At 44.7% G+C, this 23,643-nt stretch overlaps 1 protein-coding gene across 1 annotated transcript in view; it reads left to right on the top strand.

Annotated features, from left to right (window-relative positions):
- The window catches only part of NOV (Histidine kinase-, DNA gyrase B-, and HSP90-like ATPase family protein), a gene marked incomplete at its 3' end in the record, with an annotated part of 61,458 nt that overhangs the window by 35,940 nt on the left and 1,875 nt on the right, over positions 1-23,643 (top strand). Inside the window, exons 5-8 of the mRNA XM_086501415.1 lie at positions 9,746-9,908; positions 20,885-22,680; positions 22,762-22,974; positions 23,242-23,574. Coding sequence (XP_086357541.1) covers positions 9,746-9,908; positions 20,885-22,680; positions 22,762-22,974; positions 23,242-23,574 — 2,505 coding nt within the window. The remainder of the gene's footprint in view (positions 1-9,745; positions 9,909-20,884; positions 22,681-22,761; positions 22,975-23,241; positions 23,575-23,643) is intronic.

The raw sequence follows: 23,643 nt of genomic DNA on the forward strand, positions 1-23,643 counted from the left end.
CTCCTACGCGTAGGATGCTTGTTGACCTACGCGTAGGATGACTGACCTACGCGTAGAAAGATAACTACGCGTAGGATGACTGACCTACGCGTAGAATGACGACCTATGCGTATGGTGTCTGTTAACCTAAGCGTATGATGACCCTCCTACGCGTATGGAGTAAAAGCGCCTACCTGTGTGAATGATATTGCCGCCTACGCGTATGATGATGCCGCCCGTGCGCTTTTGCCGTTGTCTACGCGTATGATGTCTCCGTCTGCATTGTTTCCGCCTGCGTATCTGACCGCCAGCTTCTGCTGTCCAGCTAGGGGGTAGGGGGCAGCATCACGAAGGGGGGCAACAACAAGGGGCAGGGGGCTGCATCGCGAAGGGGGCGGGGCTGCAGGGGGTGACGCGGGCAGGCATGGGCGGGGCAGACAGGGCGCGAGCAGGGGGTCAGACCTGTGATCTACCCTTATGCTGTCACTTTTATTGGGCTGAGAATTCTCTTTTTGACCCAATTTTGGCAGCATAACTGTAGTAGAAACCTTCACAACCAAAAATCCACATATCCAAGTGATTATCCACGCATAATAGAGCACTTTTGCAAACCTGTCCTGGAAATTCAGCACGCTGAATTCTTTGTTTTTAGCTCCTAAAATGCTCCAGATCATTTGTATTACTGTCCTCTAGCTTCCCTGAAGCTCTTGGGACAAAAAGGCATCAAATAGGGTCAAAACCCTAAATCTGCAGAAAAATACAGCAAGCTGTATTTTCTTCTTTCGGGCTCTGTTTTGCGTGCCATCGCACCAATTCGTAGCTTTTGATCTTCTGCATCAGTTGGACTACTTGCCCTTTGATTTACACGAGATTTCTCGCAAGAAATCTTGTTAAATTATCCTGTACCTGTTTTGAATTAGCCTTTAGCTAATTCGGTACCTGTATGAAATCATTCCAAGTGGAAGGAGTCTGTCCTTGTAACAACAGTGTATTCCACCACTGACTTGCATTTTTTTTTTCCAGAAAAGTGGCAGCTTTCCCGACTTTAAATGCTCGTTCCAACAAATGCTTTGTCAAACTGTTCGAGGAAAGAGAAAACCTTTGTCCTCTCATCAAAGCCATTGAATGTGTCAATGGACTCACTGATCATCTTCTTTGTATGGCTTTAGCTTATCCATTGACTCCAAATTGTCAAAAGAGACAGTTTGCATAATGGGTACACCTGTGGGAGCCATCTGTACTCCATGGCTAGTAACATGTTGATGTCCAGGTGTCATATTCATTGATGGGATTGAAAAACCAGCCATACCCAAGTTGCCTTGTGACACCCCAAACTGACCTTGTGTGCCCTGAAATCCTGGGTGCAAACCAATGTTTGCATACATGGGGTTGGGCACCATACCTTGCATACCCCTAAACACTGTTCGTGGCATGCCAAAACTGCCTTGAACTTGATGTGCTATTGATGAAGATCATATGAACTCCATAAATCTTGGATTCTCCATCAATTGCTTGAACATGGTCACAACAGTAACAACGTGCAAAGCTTTCTCTGCTTGGCCTGAACTCTCGCCAATTTCATGTGCAGTTGGAATAGGCTGTCTATCCTCTGAAGAGGAACCCTCTTCCTTGTTGCCATCCATCCTGTATCCAAAGAAAGACTCGTAGCCTTTCTCACCCGTGTCCAAAGAAAGACTCTCGTAGCCTTTCTCACCTGTATCCAAAGAAAGACTCTTGTAGCCTTTCTCACCTGTAAATCCACTCGATCTACTTTCAAACTCTGTGTTTTCAAGGTCATCCCAAACTCTCTCTGTGTCTTTAACCCAAACTGACCAAGGCTCACTTTTTGAGGAAAAAGTGATTTAATCCCGTCGATGGAACCATGTAACCGGCCTGTTAACTTCAAAAAGGGCGGTAGACTTTATTCAAACCTTGATTTAGCTTTCATCCATTATTAGTCGTCTATTCTACCTGTGCTATAATGACACAAGAGAGGGGAATGGGATACAGATGCTAGAATGCATCTGTATGCGAGTCAGACACTAGATTGGCCCCTAAATAGACGCCCCTTTCGGTATTTCTTTATTCTTTTACAGTTAAGAGGAAGTACAAAGAGTGCTTATAACACTAAACCTGTATCCTGCAGTTCTTAACTTGTATCCCGCAGTTTCTATCCTGTTTGGAGGAATTTGGGCAACATAACGACGCAGAACCCTGCCCAAAACACTCTGCAAGTAGGGAAACTAAGGAGACCACTGTCCTTGTCCCGATTCCACCTTTAATTGACCAAAACAGAGCATAACCAGCCTCTGTAATTTGTGGTTATTGACTAGTTTTTCTCTGTTTTCAGCTCCCTATAGCCCCTGCACTGTTCCCTGCACCTTGGGCTAGTTGCCCCTTGAATCTGGAAGGATTTAGGGCATCGAAACAACCCCAAACCTGCAAAAATCATAGTTTCGGGAATCCTAATCTGTATCCAGCAATACAACACCTGTTTTGGCTAAATTTTGGCAGCACAACGACTCCAAAATTGACTCGAAATTCTTTACTTTAGAGACACACACAGAGCACTTTGCAAAGGAAACCTGCGTCGGGAATTAACACTTGAATACACACACGGCTCGGAAGCTAGAATGCCCCGAGTAGACGCCGACAACCTGTAGGCCCCAAAATTGGCGCCCCTTTCGGTATTTCTTTATACTTTGAGAGGGTAAATTTACAAAGTAGAGTCCTGGGAATCCTTTGTCCATATCCAACTAGATACCACTTGATTTGGCCAAATTTCGGTAGCATAACAGCCCCAAAACTTGCGCGAAACCAATCCCCCTACTGGAACTCACTTCCACTGGCATAAACCCTCTGATTCCAACTCAAAAAGAGCAATTACAGCTCGCTGGAATTTCTGGTTTTTCACTTGTTTGGAGCCCTAACACTTCTCAGAAGTGTTCTCTGACAATTGGGCACTGTTCCCAATGCATCTGGCATCCATACGGCTGCAAAACAGTAAATTTCAGACCGCTCTATTTTCTGGTTAGGACCTGTTTTTGACCTAATTTCAGCTGTCGATTGTCCCTGCACTGTTCCCAATGCCTTGGACTACGTGCCCCTTGATTCTGGCATGATTCCGAGCACAAAACAGTCCCAAAACAGCCCAAAATCAGCAATAAAATAGTGCTGATTTTTGTGTGTTTACTTGAGAGGTTATCACCCTCTCGTTTCCCTGCTTTGGAGTAGCAGTTAGCTACTCCTGTTCCTGTTCAGGGAGGCTCTTGCCTCAGCAATAGAGCATCAAACCACAAGGCTGTACATGGTCAATCTGATGAGCCCACTAGAGTGGCATAACCATAAAGAATAGGGGAGAGAGAGCAGTGAGAGGTGTGCAGGTCATGACATCCTGCACCTCACTGTACATAGAGGGTAAGCCAACACTCCATTGAAGCTCTCCCACGTGTGACAGCATTCAAAAATGAGCTCACAGCTGAAAATCACGTTTTTGCCTTCTCTTTTAGTAAACTGGCCTCAGAGTGTCAAGTGTCACTCATTTGTGCATTTTTCCGCTTTAGACCCTCGGGTCTAAAAATATCTTACTTGCAGCCTTTGTTGACTTGGCCACAAAGTAACAAAATGATCCCCATGTCAAACTGCACGTAATGACGTGAAGACATTTTGCCGTCCAAAAATAGCAGTCCCTAAAATTTAGGAGTTTCTGCCATTACATTCTTCTAGGTCATCTGACCCTCTTTGTACACTGCAGCCACACCCAGAACTGAAATGTAGCCTATGTAGCAAAGGATTCCGCTTTGGCTGGCCAATGACCCCACTTTGGCTAACCATAGTCCTCGTCCAACCTTAGTGCTCTTTAGCCCTCAGGCCTGGACTCTCTCTGAACAATTCCACACTGGCTATGCAATGCAGGGCAGTTAGATTTCCAGAGGGGTGTTTCCAAAAGGTAAAACAAACGAAATTCCCCAAAGAAAGAGAAAATAAACAAAAATGGAATTGCCACTGGTTGGTGACAGCTTGCCCATGGTGAAGCCATGTGTTTGAAACCATGATGTCATTTGTGCATACCAGCATGAAGTGTCCCCCTGAAGAGCTAACTGTCTGGAAGACTCATGGGTCAGTCTAGCATATCTGTCCATGGTAGTATCCCACAAGATATGCACAAAGGAGATTGATTTCTTAAGTTCCATAATGTCCATGGGAGGGGCAGCTAGCTCTTCTCGAATGATAGCGTGGGGTACGGAGGCCTTTGCTGTGATTAGTCGAGAGATCATAGATACCAAGGGCCTCTCCATACGTCTCCAACCTTCTTGGCCTACGGAAGGTCCCCATATCTCCACCCCATACAACATAGCCGAGGCTACTAAAGTATCAAAGAGCCGTAACTTTGTCTGAGGTTCCTGGAACTGAACCTCCGAGCACATCCTGTCCAAGCCTCCCAAGGCCGCAAAAGCTCTAGTTAGTCTAGTCTCTGCTGCTCTCCCCAAAGGAAACCTCGGCCCAGTGAAGACAACCCCAAGGTAAGTGTATGCATCTGTATACTCTACAATCTCCTGGCCATATGTGAAAGTCGGTTTTGATCTCCTGATCCACTATGGTGTGGTGTTATACATCATAACCTTGGTTTTACCAAGGTTTACAGACAATTCACTATCCTTTGCAAAACTGTGTATTGGATCCAATCGTCGCTGCATACCCTCTGGTGAGTCAGAGATCAACACAATATCATCAACATATAACAACAATGGGATCCACGTCCTTACCAGTTGGGCACCTCTATCACCCTCTCTGTCAATGTAATCAAACACCTCATCAATATACATACCAAATAGAGTAGGAGACAATGGGCAACCTTGTTTCACCCCAATGGTGGAGTGAACTAACTCAGATATCCCCTCCGGAGTGCGTACATGTCCCATCACTGATCTGTATAGAGCCATAATCCGCCAAATCAACACTATGGGCACCCCCATCTCCTGCAGTCTGCGCGTCAATCGAGCTCTTGGTACCATGTCAAATGCTTTGCGGAAATCCACAAAGCTACAATAAATCCGTCTCCCATGTGACTAGCCCTCCTCGATGATGGCTGTGGGTGTCAGAATATGATCAAGAGTGGACAAAACCCTCTTGAAACCGGCCTGGCCCTATGCTCGTACACCCTCACCCTCTGCCCAATTACTCAACTGCTGCTCAAGAATGGATGCATACAATCGTGCCAATGTGTGCCCGACCAAATTAGTGTGGTAATTTCTAGGCTCTGTAGGATCATGTGCTTTGAAGATAGGCACAATAGTAGACAACCTCCAAGTCTCAGGTAACACCACACATGGCACGATTGAACAACACTGCAAAAACCTATACCAGCATATCTCTAGCATGTGTAAAGTGCTGTGCTACTAGACCATCATGATCATATGCCCTACTGGTTGTCATCTTGTTTGTGGCTCTCTTTACCATCTCAGTGGTAAAGAATGTGTTGGTAGGTGGGCATGGCTCTGTAGGATTTGGAAGGGAGTCCTGGCCAGAAACCGTATATAACTGTGAGGCATATTGGCCCCACACATCAGGACAAGTAATCACTGGAGGAGGGGTGTGCTCTTGAAAGAATCGCCATGCCTCTCCTGAGTCTCTACTCAAGAACATCTGATACAACTGTCGCTTCATCTGGGCCAAGTAAGCTCGTTTCTTCTATCGTACAAGGCTTCGGGAAGTAATCCGAAATTGTCTGTAAGTGATGACTCCTAAAAGAAGATACCTTTGAAGCTGGGCTCTCATCTCTCTGCACTCCTCACCATATCAACTATTCTGGGGCATGCTCCCAGAATGTTGCCTCCGACCCGGTTGAGTGTGTGGTTATGCCTTTGATGCTGCACCGTGCAGCGTCCCAGTCAATAAGTGGTGCACTCCTCCACTGGGAGGCCAGGACCAGCTGTGCATAGACGGCTATAGATCTCCTATGTATAAACCGGGAAATCTATAACGTGTATGTGACGTGCCTCTTGATGTCTGGGCTGTACTATACTGAAATGAAACAGACAATGTCAAAAGTGCATGATCCATTGCTACGCCCACTGGTCCATGTAGCCACTCTGAGTGTAGTCCCACAAGTCTTGCACCGTCATGCGGGACGCTTCTCCTAAATAACCACTCATCCATGCCTATAGAAGGCCACTTTCCCCTTCTTTGGAGGTGTCATTATCTTTCATATAAGCAAGCTGTGGGAGTGTGAAAGGAATATGGCCGTTTTCTTTAGTGTAGGACGCTTCTTCAAGAAGTCCTTCTTTGCCTCCATGGATGGGAAATGCATGATTAGAGCTCTCTCCTTTGAAGTCTCCCCATTTCCTTGCGTCTTCTTCCCTACCCTCCATGCCTTTGTATGAGTAGCCTCCTCATCGTACCAACTGTTCTGAGGCATGCTCTTTGATCGGCGGCTCTGCTCAGGCTTGGTGTGTGGGTATGCTTCTGCTGCTGCCTCATGTAATGTTTGTGTCAGTATAGTAGTTAGCTCCTCCAGAGGTCGCCCCGGGTCCTCAGTGCATAGGCGTCTGTAGATTCCGTCCATGCATACAGAATCCGTCTCCCGTGTGAGTGTGTAGCGAGTGGGGGCTGCTACTCGTGGCCTGTGTGCTACACCGAACTGGAAGTAGATGGTCATTGACACGAGAGCATGATCCACTGCCACCCCGACCGGTCTGGGTTCAATTGTGAGATCCTGGATACTAGAGATGAGATTCGGCTGTGCCATGACATAGTCCAGAGTGCTGGCTCCATGTCTGTGTGGGAAGCATGTAAAACATCCCGCAGCAGGAAATCTCTGTAGGCCGTTCAAGATGGCCAATCCATGTGCAGTGCCCATGTCTATCAGGTGTCGCCCATACTCAGTATATTCCACATCGTGTGATAGTCTGGAAAGGCCCGTCTCTGCAACATCTAGCTCTCTTAGCATCTCCTCTGAAGTATCATAAAACTGCTTGGTGATGGGAGTCCTAGCATTGAAGTCCCCTAGGATGATAATGTCACCATCCCTAGAGAACTCCCATATTTCATCATCCAAAATAGAGAAAGGGGACTGTCCTTTGGGTGATGCATAGACTAATGTACTCGGGGGAAAGTAGCAAATAGCTAGATAGAGGTATCTGCTTGTCTCTGCTTTCAGTCTCACCCACATGTACCTAGCCTGCTCGTCCCTGCGGGCTATGTGTATCAATTGCTGCAGATCCTCTCTATATAACACTGCCACTCCCCCCGAGCCCCGCCCTCTGTGCTCTGAGCCTGTCTCCTGTCTGTAGGTTGTCTCCCACCTGTAACCACTCATGTGTGGCATGGATTGCCCAGGGGCCTGGTGTGTCTCAGAGTAAAAGATGATGTCTCTTCCAGTAAAGCTATCCTCAAAAGCTCGCTCCCACATCAAGACGCATAGATCCATTGCAGTTCCAGGCAGCTATTTTGAGTGTGGTCCCATAAGTCTCGCACCGTCATGTGGAGCGTCGCTCTAGTATTACCACTTTTTCGTCTCGATAAAAAGCGATCTTGCCTTTTCCCCTTGCCGCTCTAATCTCCGGCATTACTTCCTGCATATGAGCGATCTGCGAGAGGGTGAGATCATCCCCGAGAAAGATGCCAGTCTCTTTAAGAGTTGGTCTTTTCTTCAAGAAGGACTTCTTCACTTCCATGGAGGGAAAACGGAGGATGAGTGCTCTTTCTTTTGAGGTTTCTCCACTGCTTCCATCTTTCTTTATGTTGCCCACTCTCCATGCCCTTGTGTGCGTCGGCTCATGAATCCCCATCAAGGCGGTGAGTTCTTTTACTTCTTCGTCCACATTGCCTTTGTCTTTAAGACCGCAAATTCTCACATGTAAAGCGCGCACCCTTCTCCTCTGCTCCTCCTCAAGTGTGTGATTAATGATGTTGTTGGGTGTGGACGTGGGGGTTATCTCCTTGCCTTTCCCTTTCTTGGCCACCTTGATTCATTTCTCGGCTTCGTCCGCCTTTTGTTGAGTTTTGGTAAGAACATCCATCCAAGAAGTCGTCATTTCTTTGTGCTGCTCTTCTCCCTCTTGGATGGCCCGTACTTGCTCCTTGATCGTGTTGATTTCTTCGATTATTGAGGGTTGCAGTTCGCCCTCTTTCAGTGTGTTTCTTGATCGTGCTTCGGCGAGATCTTTCTTGAGTGACGCGATCTCTTCCTCTTGGGTCGTCACTCGGTCTTCCAACGTGCTTATCTTGCTCTCTTGGATCAACACGCGTCCTTCGAGCATGTTTATTGTACCCTAGAGATTGTGGTTCATCTTGGTAATGATCTCTGTCATTTCCTCTTTGCATTTTAATGGCATCCTCTAGGGGGTCGGCTTTATCGTTCATCTTCCTCATGCTTGATCGCCGTCCGCAAGGGGGGGGGGGTTAGATGTACGTGTGCACCCACACTAGCAGCAGGCGCGGCAGCTGGGCGAGTGGGGGAGCCGTCCGCAAGGGAGAAGACGCGTGTACACCCACACTAGCGGCGGGCGCGGCGAGTGGGGGAGCGTGAGGCGATATGACTAGGGAGGGGCGGCGTTACAGACGGGAGAGGGGGGGGGGGGGGGTAAGGTATGGTAACGAGAATGGGGGATGGGGGGGCGGGGTTTTAAAAATAAAAAATAAAAAATAAAAAATAAATTTTTTTTATTTACTTCCTACGCGTAGAAGAAGGGGGGGACATACTACGCGTTAAAAAATTGGGGGGGGGGGGGGGGCTTGCAGAGGCAGTGCGAGGGGAGGCGGCACAGCGGCTCAGCAGGTGGGCAAAGCGGCGCGCGGGCAGGAGCAGGCGGGCAAAGCGGGGCTGCCGGTGGGCACATCGGCGCGCGAGCAGGGCGAGGGGGCAGCGATGGGCAGCAGGGCGCGGGCAGGAGCAGGCGAGAGAGAGAGAGAGAGAGAGAGAGAGAGAGAGAGAGAGAGAGAGAGAGAGAGAGAGAGAGACGTTTTCTCAAGTTTTCCTTATGAGAGATCGCTAGATTAGAGAGAGAGAGAGAGAGAGAGAGAGAGAGAGAGAGAGAGAGAGAGAGAGATGAAATGAAATGAAATGTTATATTAACGTCTTCAAAAGGCCAAAATGACCTATGAGACCAAAAGGTTACAACTGGTGAATCTGATATCATGTCTGAATACGAAACTAAAAGAACTAAACTAACTAAGAATTAAACACTAGAACACTGAGGAAGGAAATAAATCTGAAGCTGATTCGGGATTGAGACGAGATACAGGGGGGAGGGGTTGGTGGGTTCAGATGAAATCCCTCATCGGTCGCTGTCGAATCTCATCAACCTCCTCCATGGCCAGTACTCTAGTTGGGTGTCTTGCATGTCGAGCTAGAGTGATCTGTATCTTCTGCTGCAGCCTTCGTCGATGGTAAGAGACCCCCCGAGGTCGTGGGCTCGATCAAGCAGCGTACCTCTGGTATGGGTGGGCTCTGAGATCTGCTGTACTGACTGCTCCTCTGGCTCTCCCCTGGCCGGTGTAAAGAAATCTGTGATCTCTCTCTGAGAGAGAGAGAGAGAGAGAGAGGGGAGGGGGCGTGGTGCAGGCTTAAGTGTGCTGTATTTGCTTCATCAGCCATTGGGGTATAGCCAAGTGAGTTTGAGGTGACTGGTGGTTTGCCTGTGACTACAAAGACATGAGGACATAAAGTGTAATAGATCTTTATTGTTATTAAGAGCAGTGAACTTTGCACATGTTAAGGCTCAAGCTGAAAGAATATTGTCATGTATTGTACGCGTTCTTACAGGTACTATCTATGAAAGAGGGACATTGGAATAGCCTTTATGATGCTTTTGAGGAGGCTGTTGGTGCAGATGCGAATGAGACTAAAGGATTAAATGCTGTAGAAGCAGTTGACAGAATGGAGATAGTATCTGGAGAGCCACATCCACCTAAGTTGAGTTACAAAGGTAAACACTTCATTTACTTTTTTGCTTGAAGTTAACAGGGCAATTTATGAAAGAGTTGTGAAGGCAATCAACGTCAACCCTGAGATTGGAATTCGATGGTAAGTAGGCATGCTTTTAAAGTGCTTTGGTGCCTTCAGAAAATTTCTGTTTTTAAAAACAGCAATTTTTACAAAAAACAAGAAGATTTCATGCAAATGGCAGAGATGGCTTTGAGTACCTTTCTGTTCAGTAGACCTGTAATTCAGGCGGCTTTCCATGCAAACTCTTTGTTGGAACTTTTAGCTTGTTTGTTTAATGGGAACTTATGTATTCTGGAAGCTGCTTTATCTTGGTCATGTTTAAAAACCTTGAGTTGCAAATATAATTTCACTTTGCTTTTGTGCACATATCTGATAAACAATCGATAAGATCATGAGGCCTGCTTCCAATAACATACAACGAAAGAAAAAAAGAAAAGTTACTCTTTGTATTCAAAGAACCACAGAAGCGCACTAATTCTTGAGACGTCTGGCCCCTCTCCCAAGCTTGCAATAAGCAACCACACCATGTAAACTTCCCAGACATGTGAACAGACCCTATGTATATGGACACACAAAGAATAGCTAATGAAGTCGAATCAAGAAACTTCGAGCTCCACACTTTCTCAACGTGTGTAAAGAACTACTTGAATCGAATGATTTTGCAGAAGGAAAATCATGAGTCATGATGGGGTTAGTAATTTTATCAAGTGAACCACTCATTTATTATCCAATAGAGCATTTTTCACTCACATAAAAATGAACAAAACGACAAAAACATGTTCCTATTTCTAGTTAGCAAAAAGAGTATACATTGGGTATATTATAAAATCGAGCCAGCATCCTGCAAGCAACCAAACCTTAAGCCTGTAGCGTCATAACCTTACAGGCTATGCAAAGTGGCTGAAGTCGACCTGCCTGTAGTGCGTATTGAAGCCATGAGTTGTAGCTGTGAAGTTTGAACTGTGAGAGCGAGAAGCTGAGACTTGAGAGTCAAAGAGCGGTGTCCACTTGTGCCTACCCGTGGCCGTGGGCTGTCGCTTATAAGCTAAGCGCTGCTTATACAGGCTATTATTGAAAGGTTCAAGCCTTGAGACCCAAGTTTCTTGGAGTGTTGGGAATGGGGAAAACATCAGGTTCTGAGTGGGAGTTTGCACCCATGTGGAACAGAAAGGAAGAGGAATGTACCACTGCAGATACAAATTTTGTCCTCATGAGTGGATGGGGAGGGCCTTTGCGTCCACATCGTGAATATTTCAGGCCATGGTGTCGACAAATGTAAGCGTGCACTGGAGGATGTCAAAGATGTATGCAGGCAGGTATAGGCAGGTATGCATGGAAGTAAGGCAATTGATGAAGAAGTGGTTGATTTGGGAGTCGCTTAGGGTGCCTCAACCAATGCCAAATGTATCCGTTTCTTGTAGTACATGGAGTGAGGAAATTGTTGGAGTTAGCCCAACTTGTGACAAGGCTTGCATAAATTGGCTAGACCGGAGGTCCTAACGCCTTTAGGTTTTTAGGTTTGGATGGCTAGATTAGTTTATGGATAAGCGCGTTCGTGCGGCAATAGTTGTCACCAATTGCTGACGTGTCAAGCCACTGAAGAACGGAGCCGACTTGCAAATCTCGGCTGAGGGGCCTAAAACCTAAGTGAAGAAGCAGAAGCAGCAGATATACGGAATTCCGTAATTCACGCTGGCTTGCTGATGTGGCGGATTTCGCAATTCACACTGGCCTGTTGACGTGGTAGATCGTATGGATTTCCGGATTTCACGTTGGCTTGCTGACGTGACAGATTGTATGGATTTTCTTAAATTGTGCTGGCTGCTTTTGGGGCCAGATGCTTTTTAGACCGGTTGCTTTTGAGTTTAAGGCTTTTCATGTAAACTGCTTTTGGACCTAGGGCCTTTAAATATGAGGCTAGGGCTCATTCTTTGGCACTCTTCTGGGAGAAGGTGCAGAGCGTGGAGTACTTCTTGTATTGTGTTGATGCAATAGAAACAAATATCGAAAGGGGCGCCAAGGTTTGGGGCCAATACTCTCTGGGGTGGAATTCCGCCACTCTGTGTCCCATGTCGTCTCTCTCTTTCAGTTCAATTGTTATTGAAATGCTAAAAGTCTGTTCAGTCTGTTCTTTTCTATCGGCACGTGGTGCCCGTCTTGTGATAGTGGTATTAGAGCTTTAGGCGTGTGCTTTTCTGAAAGCATACCGGTCCTACAAAAGAGCAGACAAAGCAAACCGGCGCTTCCAAAGTCTATTTGAATTTTATTCGAAGTATCTTTGGGTCCCGACCCTTGACCTATTAGCCACTCCCACCCTTACTTCATCGCGCATCGGACGTGCTCTCCCGTCTTCACCGCTCATGTCTTACAGGGCATAAGCCAAAAATTTCACTTGCAAGAGAAGGATCCAAGATTTGTTTCGAGTCACTGTTTTTCTCAAAAGCAGTGCCATGCAGATGTTGATGTCTATAGCTACCAAGCCGCACATTCCAAGGACTTGGCAAGCTTTCAAGAAAATTTATGCCCGAAGCTATATGGTTTCTGACTTCTTCCTTTGGAGTGCAACTTCTGGCAGAGTGGGTTATCCTAAAATGCTTGCCATGGAAACCCTAACAGATTATAGGTGTCTCTTTTCGAGCTAAAAACCTTGGAGGTCCAGTGTGATTGCCAAGTCTTGGGACTACCATCACGGCCATAGGAACATTGCTTGTCGAGGCTTGTTTCGAATATTCAAGAGTTTGTGGATCATGCTGCGGTCGGCTACGACCTTATGGAAAGAACCTAACCCTAATTTTTTTTGCAGGCTTCAAGATGAGAAGCCAGTCGACTTTTCGAGCTCGACTGATGTCAAGATTGCTTTTTAAGTTTGAGTTCTGTTTGGAACTTGTGTTTGGTGATTGTGTTTGAAATTTATTTGAAATGGATGGTTTTTGTTTTAAACCTAGATTTCTTTGAGTTTGTCGATGTTCATGCTGGTCATGTTTAGGTTCTGCTGAGTCGTATTTTTGTTGCTCTGTTGTTCTTTGTCTTCTGTGTTCGCATTCTGTGGAGTGAGATATCATGCACATTGCATTGAGGAGCACCCACTATAGAGGGCACGGCACATTATCTCCGCTACAAAGAATGGAGCCGACTTGTAGATCCTGGTCGAGGGGCCTAAACCCTAAGTGAAGAAGCAAAAGCAGCAGATGTACGGAATTCTGCAATTCACGTTGGCTTGTTGATGTGGCAGATTGTATGGATTTCCGCAATTCACGCTAGCCTGCCATCGTGGCAGATTGTTTGGATTTTCGGATTTTGCGCTGGCTTGTTGATGTGGTAGATTGTACGGATTTTCGTAAATTGCACTAGCTGCTTTTGAGACTAGATGCATCTTGGAACCAGTTGCTTTTGAGTTTAAGGCTTTTCATGTAAACTGCTTTTGGGCCTAGGGCCTTTAAATATGAGGCTAGGGCTCATTCTTTGGCACTCTTCTAGGAGAAGGTGCAGAGCGTGGAGTACCGGCTTGTACTGTGTTGATGCAATAGAAACAAATGCCGAAAGGGGTGCCAAGGTTTGAGGCCAATACTCTCTGGGGTGGAATTCTGCCATTCCATGTCGCGTGTCGTCTCTCTCTTTCAGTTCAGTTGTTATTGAAGTGCTAAAAGTCTGTTTAGTCTGTTCTTTTCTATTGGCACGTGGTGCCCGTCTTGTGACAATAGTATTGACTCCCAGGAAGTTGCTGCCCTTTGGGCCTTCAAGTGCTATTAGAGCCATGGTTAGGCATTTTAGAAGCTTGTGTGGCAAACGTGAATGAATAAAGGAGAATGAGCGTCCCAAGTTTGGCTTAAGGCAGCTGTTGTTGGGGTAAGCCCAACTTGGGACGAGGCCTGCATGAATTGGCTAGACCAAAGGTCCCTAACACCTTAAGGTTTTGAGGTCTGGATGGCCAGATAAGTTTTTGGAAACCTTGCATTAAGCGCGCTTGTGCGGCGACAGTACTGGGATGGTTGAATTTTTGAGAGATTGTTACCCTAGAAAATTTGGAAACAAGAGACACAGAGTCTCTAAAGGCAACCACTCTTAAGGAAGGCTTGTAGAAGCATGGCAATTGCAAGCTAGGAAGAATGCAACCATTGTAGTGCGATGCTTTTTCTATTTAGAGGACATCGCTCATTGCAAAGCCAGAATTTTTGGATATGATCGAAGCCATTGGCGAAGTGGGACTTCATACAAACCACCTACAAGAGAGGATGTATGCTTCATTGCAGTGGTATAGTCATTGCATGAGCCACCTTGATTGTATAACTAGATTATTTTTCCGGCGAAGAGGCATGCTTTTCTTAGATGTTGGTGTAGATCAACATGTTTTTTACTTTCTCCAGAGACGGATACAACGGATGTATGCTCCACTGCCGTGGATGTATGCTTCACTATATTGGTTTTTAGTATAGTCATTGCATGAGCCACCCTGATGCATAACTAGATTGAGGCTTATACCATCTATTATTTTCTATACCCATGTGTCCATTGTGTTCACCCCACAAGACAAGCTTCATTTAGCATCTCCCCGGATCTTTGTACACAATTATAAAAAGATGACATTTTCTCAAAAGGAAGAAAAAACAAAGATTTGCTTGGAATAAATAGGAATGGAAGAAATATAGATGAACGATCGTATGCAATGGCTAGTCTGACACCAGGAAAAGGCTGATCGTTAACGAGCTTGTATCATGTATTTATGGCAGTGTGTTCCTAAAGATTGTTGATACAAGCAATCATATGAGATTGGAGGAGTTTATCTTTGGTATTCTCAAAGATGCTATTCTTGACGTTGGACCATCCAATGTTATGCAAGTATGCTTGGACAATGCATCAAATTGCATGGTTACAGGAGAGCTTGTTGAGGTGCAATGGCCTCATATCTTTTTTACTCGTCGCACACGATATTGCGTGTGTCTGCCTTGAAGACATTGGCAGCTTGATATGGGTTTCACCGATTCTTGAATGGGCAAAGAAGATTGTGAGGTTCATAATAGGGAAGCCCACTCTTTGGCCATGATTCAAACATATAGAAACGTGGTTTGCTTACACGTTTCTTTTTTGTTGGATGAAGAATATACACAAGCTTAAGGAAGATGATGAATGGACAAATTCGAAACATGTAAAGAGAAAAGTTATTGGCTTGGAGATTACAAGCAAGGTATTGGAGACAAGATTTTGGGAAGATGCAAGAGAGATTGTGAAAATTTGGCTCTTATCTTGAAGATTCTTTGCATGGTTGATTAGGGAGGGAGCCAGCCACCATTGGTTTATGAGTTCACAGGTCGGATGGTGGATACAATAAAGAAAATGACTAGTGTTGATGATATTAAATTGAAATAGGTAAAAGCTTTTATGCATTGACCCTCAAGACATGATGCATTCTCCTCTTCATGATGCATGCTATGTATTGCGTCCAATTTGGAGAGGTAAGGGACAAGAGATGAATGAAGAAGTTCAGAATGGGTGGATGTCACTCATTGAGCATTATACACGTGGGGATGTTGTTGAGCAAGGTGCCTTAATATATGAATTGGATGATTTATTGGTTCTTGTTACTTTTTCTCACTGGCTCGCTCTAGATGAAAGTAGGATACATGAAGGGGTGAAGTGGTGGGAGTCTTTTGGTGCAAGCACACCTAATTTGTAGCAACTTGCCATTCATGTGCTTTCTCAGGGAAGTAGATTCTCCCCATGTGAGAGGAATAGGAGCACTTTTTGACAACACGTTGAAACCTTCAAACATTGAGAAATTGGTATACATACACAACAATCTTTGGCTTGTTTCCAAATTCAAGGCTAGAGGATACTAGAAATTGGAGGTAACTTTGAAAATGATCAATAAAAAGAAAGATGATGAGAGACTTGATGCTTTACAAGAGGCTCGTTGTCACAAACTGCTGACATGTCAAGCCATTGAAGACTCAGAGGGTTAGGGCTCCTCCCCGAGCCTAACCCTGGTCAACTTGCAGATTCTGGCCGAGGGGCCTAAACCCTAGAAGCAACAGAAGAAGAAGTTCTCAACAACTTACAATTCCTCGTTGAGGGGCTCAATTATTAAAAGTCGTCTCGACTTATGGCACCTCGTGTCACAAACTGGTGACGTATCAAGTCACTGAAGAGCAGAGCCAACCTTCAAACCACGGCCGAGGGGCCTAAAACCTAAGAAGAACAAGCAGCATCAGAAGAAGAAGTCCTACCAACTTATGGGACCCTCTTCAATGGGGCCCAAGTGACATAAAGGGATTAAAATAAAGCAGGACCCACACACACACGCACAAAGATTTGCGGAGCTGATGACGTGGCAGCAATACAGACACTCCAGAAATTGGGCTAACATGTTGACGTGGCAGCTTGTACAGATTACTGCGATGCATTGCTGACGTGGCAGTTGTACGGATTTCCGTAAATTATGCTGGCAGCTTTTGGGCATCTCTTTTGGACCATATGCTTTTGAGTTTGAATCCTTTTCATGTAAACTGCTTTTGGGCCTAGGGCCTTTAAATATGAGGCCATGGGCTCATTCTTGGGCATGCTTCCTGGAGAAGGTGCAGAGTCTGGAGTATCAGCTTGTGCTGTGTTGATGCATTATAAAGAAATACCGAAAGGGGCGCCAAGGTTTGGGGCCAATACTCTCTGGGGTGGAATTCCGCCACTCCGTGTCGCGCGTGCTCTCTCTCTTTTAGTTTAGTGTTATTGAAGTGCTAAAATTCTGTTCAGTATGTTCTTTTCTATTGGCACGTGGTGCTCGTCTTGTGACACCTCCTCTGATGGGGCCCAAGGGCCCAAGTAAATAAAGAAAGCACACACACACACACACACACACACACACACACACACGCTATGCCTAGTGTAAAATATGATGATGTGGCTGTTGTACGGGAATTCCGCAAATCTCTCTGACATGCTGATGTGGCACTCTACGGACAGCCGGTGATTTCCGCTGACATGCTGACGTGGCATTCTATGAACTTCCACAAATTGTGCTAGCTGCTGACATGGCAGCTATACGGAATTCCTGAAAATGCGATGGCAGCTTTTGGAGACCAGATTCTTTTGAGTTTGATGCTTTTGATGTAACCGCTTTTAAATGGCCAAGGGCCTTTAAATACAAACCAAGGGCTCACTCTCTAGCGTGCTTTCACGTGGAGATGCAAAGCAGTGCCTCGTCGTTGTACTTAGTTGAAGCAATATAAAGAAATACTGAAAGGGGCACTAGGGTTTGGGGCCAGTGCTTTCTTGGGATGGAACTCCGCCACTCCGTGTCTCGTGTGCCATGCATCTCTTAAGTTTAGCTGTTTTGAAGTGCTAAAATTTGTTCAGTCTGTTCTTTTCCGTTGGCACGTGGTGCCCTTCTGTTCCACTCGTGAGTCTATGGAGGATGAGGATACAAGGAACATGCATGCAGTTGGAAATGTGAATGCTAACCAGGATGGAGCTAGCATTGTAGAGACAAATCAGGATTCCATGAGGAGGATGAAGATGAATGATCACATTGTTCAGAAAAGTCTCACATGGCTGACCAGGATGAAGCTAGCATTGTAGAGACAGATCAAGATTCCACCTCCTCTTCTTCCTTTGATGAGGAAAATGAAGATGAATGACCACATTGTTCACAAAGTCTCGCACGGCTCTTTTTGCCTTGGCTGCACAAAGGTTTCTATTTGATTCGCATTTGTTTGAGCTTTGAGCGATAAGGTTTAAGCTATGAACTTTCAAAGTTTAGAGTTTCAAGTTTTCAATTTTACGTAGTGTTCTCATGTATTAAGATTGAAGTTTGTATTCTTGTATTATTGTGTATGTTTCAAGTTTAAGTTCCAGACACCCACAATGAATGCAAGCTCACCCACCTTTGATGTGCACCTTTAAATTTTCCACACCCACCCACACAATGAATGCAAGCTCACCCATCCTTGATGCATTCTTGTGCAAACTCGACATTCTCGCATGCAAATGCATGAATGCCATGAATGCTTGCAAATATGGTTAGGGCCCAACGATAATCCTCATGTAAACCTTGCAAATACATATACACAACAAGTGTTGAGCTGACCTTGCAAAAGGTTAACGCCTTGTTGAAGGCAGTAGTGAACTTTTCAAACCATCGAGTCTTCATCAAAAGGTTGTGCACTTTTTGTAGTCCTTTCTGAACTTCATGCAAAAATCAGCCCATGTTGTAGGCTTGTCCATTATGTCGCGTCACCAAGTCATCGCCTTGCTATGAAGGTATAGAGGAATCGTTAGAATCCTACGCTCGTGTGGTTCCTCATGGAGGTCAAAGGACTTCATCCATTGATGCAACCAATTGTTGATTGTTGCTAGCTCGATACATTCTTTCTCTTCCTTTGAGAAGATGGTTTTTTTTTGTAGAGAATAGTAGCAGTGTGGACGAAGATTGTTGGGGACCTACGTTTGCAATTGTCGCATCTGTGTCTCGATTTCAGAAAATCGTGCTATCAACGGCTACATGAAATTTTTGAGAGCTAGTACATGGGCGTTGAAACCTTGCATGGTCCCATTCAAGGAAACATGGACAAACGTTCGTATGGACGTTCGTGTTTGCGTGTTTTCCAAAGCGGCATTGATGTGGTGATCCAAATTTTGGAACGTAGTTTTAATCCATGAGTAAACAACGGGAGTATGAGTATTATTAGGTGTGCTTTCTAGCTCGGAATCCAAGCCACAGGAATCTATCTTGAAAAGTTGATGAGAAACACCAATATGTGCCAAAAAATGCGATCAATTTTCCACTTTTCGTGTTGCGAAAAGGCAAAATTTGTTGTACTGCGGCATCGAGGAGAGTACCTGGAGTGTTGCAGGCTATAGTGGGGCTGCGAGAGCGCGAGCAAATGTGAGAGGGAGGATGTGGGAGAGAGGAAAATTGAGCTTGAGAGTGACATCTGAGAGTTTTTATCCTTTTGGTTTCAAACTTGTGAGTTTACAGGTTTCGCATTAAGAGAGGCCCCAAAGTTTAAGAACTTTTGGCCTCATCTTTAAAAAATAGAACAATTTAAATGACTAAGCTTAAAAAGAGAGAACCCATCCTGTAAAAACTCATGTACGTGCCGATTCAAGAATCAAATGCAGCGTGGCAACTCTAATTAGCAAATGATTGTTCACCTCCACACAAGCTCATGAGAAGAAAAATCAGCAAATAAAGTTATTTTCATCAATAATTACATGGAAATTAAATAAGCCGACCCAAAATTAATTCATTAGATGCGCACATAGTCCATTCCGTAGCCAAGCTCGCTATGATACCATAAAACGAAGAAGAGGGAGGATCTCGGGGCTACTTGAACCACCTATTTTCGTCAATAATTACATGAAAATTAAATAAGCCGACCCAAAACTAATCCATTAGAAGCACACATAGTCCATTCCATAGCCAAGTTGGCTATGATACCATAAAACGAAGAAGAGGGAGGTTCTCCCGGCTACCAGAACGGCCTATGGACACTTGTCAACGACGGCTGATCGTAGCCACCTGCGGAAACACCCTCTAGCTTGGGCCACCGTCCAAGGATGTAGGCACACACTTGTAAGACTGACTGTCCGACACCACCCCGTCTCACCTTCTCTAGGTGACCTCGTGCATGCCTAGCCTCACAGGCTGACCGCTAGCGGTTTGCTAGTGGAGGTCATCCTGCAAATGATGCCTTGGCCTCCTTTTTTAAATGACCGGCTACACTGGCCGTGTTCACACTACATCTGCTGGACACCCATCTTGACGGTGTCATAGACTAGGTCCCCTTTCCTATGATGGGGACATAGCACCAAGTTAGGTTCACAAAGATGCTAGGTAATAGGACAAAGCCCATACGTTGGACACCCATCTTGACGGTGTCATAGACTAGGTCCCCTTTCCTATGATGGGGACATAGCACCAAGTTAGGTTCACAAAGATGCTAGGTCATAGGACAGAGCCCATACGTTGGACACCCATCTTGACGGTGTCATAGACTAAGTCCCCTCTCCTATGATGGGGACATAGCATCAAGTTAGGTTCACAAAGATGCTAGGTCATAGGACAAAGCCCATACGTTGGACACCCATCTTGACGTGTCATAGACTAGGTCCCCTCTCCTATGATGGGGACATAGCACCAAGTTAGGTTCACAAAGATGCTAGGTCATAGGACAAAGCCCATTGGCCCTGTGCTATAGGTGTATGAGCGTGCTCAGCTTTTGGACTATGCCCATTGTGAGTGTAGTATGAAATACTACATTCACTATTGTAGTATGCCTGTACCTTGTTGACTCTTCTGTGGCTTGACCATTGTCATTGGGTATGTTGGTGGTAGATTCGGCAATGACCGCACTGGTGCCTTAGGTTTGTTTAAGCTTGTTAGATGGCCTCTCTTTTTTCAAGAGGGAATTTCTTTAATCAATTTAGCAGCTTGGGTTTTTCTATAGGGGCTTAACTCTTCTATGATTTTCAAGAGCTGTTCACCGTGCAGACTGGTTTCTTCCTAGATGTTGGATAAATTCAGCAGCAGTTGAGAGCTAAGTAATAGGAACTGCTGTTGCCAGGCTTGTTGGAGAGCTGATTGAATCCCATTTTCTTAGACTTTGTGACGAGTCATGCTGATCGATAATACCATCCACAGTGGAGGCCATTGTCTGGTGTTTAAACTTGCTGCACGTCTCTTGATGCGTGAAGACATGTCTAGAGCTTTGCTGTGTGAAAATCTTTGGTGGCCTTTTCAAACGACTTTTGCAGAGTTTGGCTATTCCATATGTGTTTTATTATCCCATTCCTTGCGGAGGAAATCAGTTTTAGCAGTCACTTGTAAACATTTCAAAGATTTGGTGCGTTCATGGTGAAAGATGGCTGAAAGGTTTGCAGAATTGCTACTGTTTTGCTGTCTGGTAGCTCAGTATTTCCGTTCCTGATGTTGATTTCTGCCTCTAATGTTGATCGCTTGCACTGCAGATCCCGTCTCAGATCCTCTGTGTCCATCGGGCGATGTACTTAATGAGGTTTTATCAATGCTGGAAAATGTGTGTGAGGAATCACGCACTAACCCAGAGGCTTGCACAGATGAATTAACTGCAGAGGAGTTTGGTGCTATATTGAATTCACTATTGAAATGCGAGAAGGTTCTGTTAGAGCAACTGGTTCCGAAAAGTCTGAACTCAAAGTTCAAAGATTCTTCCGATTTCATAGAACAATATCTTAATAAGATCTCAAGAATTCTAGTCAAGTTTCAGCCAAAGACGTTTGAAAGTAACCTAGACTTCATCTTGCCTGATAACAGAGTAAAGAATTTTTTACATCAACTAGCCATGGCAACAGAGAATTCAGAAGGATTTTCGGAGAATGTAATTCTACAGCTTCTAGCCGAACAGTTTCACCTTGTTGATTCCCGATGGAATGTGGTGAAGAGGCATTTACAACCTTTCCCAAGTATGGAAGGTTTGAGTTCACTCTTCTATTCACGCGCATTGCTTGCAACCAAGGCAGAGAGGCTGTCAATAAGTCCCAGTGAGGTGAATGGCGAGAGCAGGGAGAGTGCTGGGATTAAAAGTATGGCCAGAGTTGGCTTGCTTGGAAATTTGAGGAGTGTTGATGCAAGAAATTGTCTTTTAAAGGCTCCCATGCTGTGTAATATTTTGGAGTGGTCACAATGGGATGCTATTTTTTTACCCACCTTGGGCCCTCTACTAGATTGGTTGGAAAGAGAGAATACAGATAAAGAATTACTGTGCTTGGCAACATGCCAAGGCTCAATTTTACGGATTGATGGATCAGCAACTGTGGAGACACTTCTGGCTGTCGCTGTTAGGGGTTTAGGAAAAGAGACAGCATTGCAACTTCTTTCTCTTGTAGCAATTTATGGTGGAGCAGATAGGGTTCCTCGAGCCCTATTGAAGTCCTATTTCTCAAAGGCAATTGAATTACTGGTGGATGTTGAAAATCTGGGTGATAAGAAGAGAAAAAATCCATCGACTGTCCATGAAAATGCTTATGACACAAAAAGAATGAAGCATCTGGTTTCTGACAATGCTTGTTCTTTTTCTGGGATGAGGCCTGAATCAGTTGGCAGTGTCAGTGTGGACATGCCCTTTGACAAGTTTTCTCAAGCATTACAGTTTGTTTTAGAGCTTTTTATGTATTTGCCATCGGAGTTTGTTGCATATGTTGCTTCTATAGTTGTTCCGGTTCTGTGTGGCATTGTTCCCAGTGCGCCAGTTTCAATGCTCAATCTCTGCTCTACTTATGAGCATAGGATGAGATTGCACGAAGTTGGTCTTTCTTCAGGAATCACTGAATGGGTTAGGGACTTCCAAATTTTATTTGTTGAGTCTCAACGTCCTGTTAGAAAGAAAATTACCCAGGTACCTTCATCTGACAAATGCAGGAATGTTATGGAAGAAGTGGCCCCAATGTACAGTAAAGTTGGCCTTTTAAGTGATGTTAGAAAGAAGGCAACAAGAAACGATGTCTTTACCGATTGTGATGTTGCTATTTCATCGACTGTCAGAAATTTAGGGCAGGAGAATGCTTCCAATGTGGCACCTGATAACAAAGAATGGGTTCAAGACAACGTAGAACGTGAAGCTAATGAGGTAATTTCTCTCATTCGGAGGGAAGAATTTGGGATGGATTTGGAACTAACAACGAAGGAGCTGAATCTTTTAACCAAGCAACATGCACGGACGGGAAGAGCTTTGCAATGTCTTTCTCGTGAATTGTACTCACAAGATTCTCATTATGTACTGGAGCTGGTAAGGCAAGGTTTTCACTACTTCAACAATAGAAGACTGAAGTCTTTAGTGTATCATGACTGATCTGTCTTCATACTTCAGGTTCAAAACGCTGATGATAACCAGTATGCAGCTGATGTGGGGGCCACACTAGTATTTATATTACAGCATGTGAGAGTGGTTGTAATAAACAATGAGCTTGGTTTTACCGCTGCAAATATGAAAGCTTTGTGTGATGTTGGAAATTCCACCAAAACTGGATCGGCAGCTGGTTATATTGGGCAGAAAGGCATTGGATTCAAGTCAGTTTTTCGAGTATGAAAATATCCAATGGCTTCTGCTATCAGATTTTTAATTTTGTGTCCTTAACGTTTGTAGTAGTTGAAAGCTTCATAACATAGGATACTGCTCAAGCTCTTACATTTTGGACTTCCCAGTGTACTTAACACAAGTGGAAAACCTGCACAAACTTTTGATTCTACCTTGTCAAAAAGTTATCTGCTATTTTCTTAATGTGACATGTAAATAGATGACTATTTTGTCCTTCGTTACACTACTAAATCAAAATTTTTGGCCTTACAGATCACGGATGCTCCAGAAATACATTCTAAAGGTTTTCATGTTAAGTTTGACGTTTCAGAGGGCAATCTTGGCTTTGTTCTACCAACAGTGATACCACCTTTTAGTGATTGGGAGAAGACATTGGAAGTATTGGCATTAATTGAAAGCTTGTCAAATTATGGTAAACAGGCATGGAACACTTGCATGGTTTTACCACTGAAACATACATTTGTGAATGGACCTGACATTGAAATTCTGTCAACAAAACTTGGTGATGTTCATCCATCTTTGCTTTTGTTTTTGCGACGGTTGTGCTGCATAACTATTAAAGATGACATGAGAGGCACAATGAGGGTAATGCAGCGATTTAATATGGAGGGTGATCTAGTAAGAGTGTCTGATAATGAAAGTGTTTCACACTGG

Source organism: Adiantum capillus-veneris, chromosome 26 (assembly GCF_014529385.1).
Source record: "Adiantum capillus-veneris isolate H3 chromosome 26, ASM1452938v2, whole genome shotgun sequence".
Lineage (NCBI taxonomy): Eukaryota > Viridiplantae > Streptophyta > Polypodiopsida > Polypodiales > Pteridaceae > Adiantum > Adiantum capillus-veneris.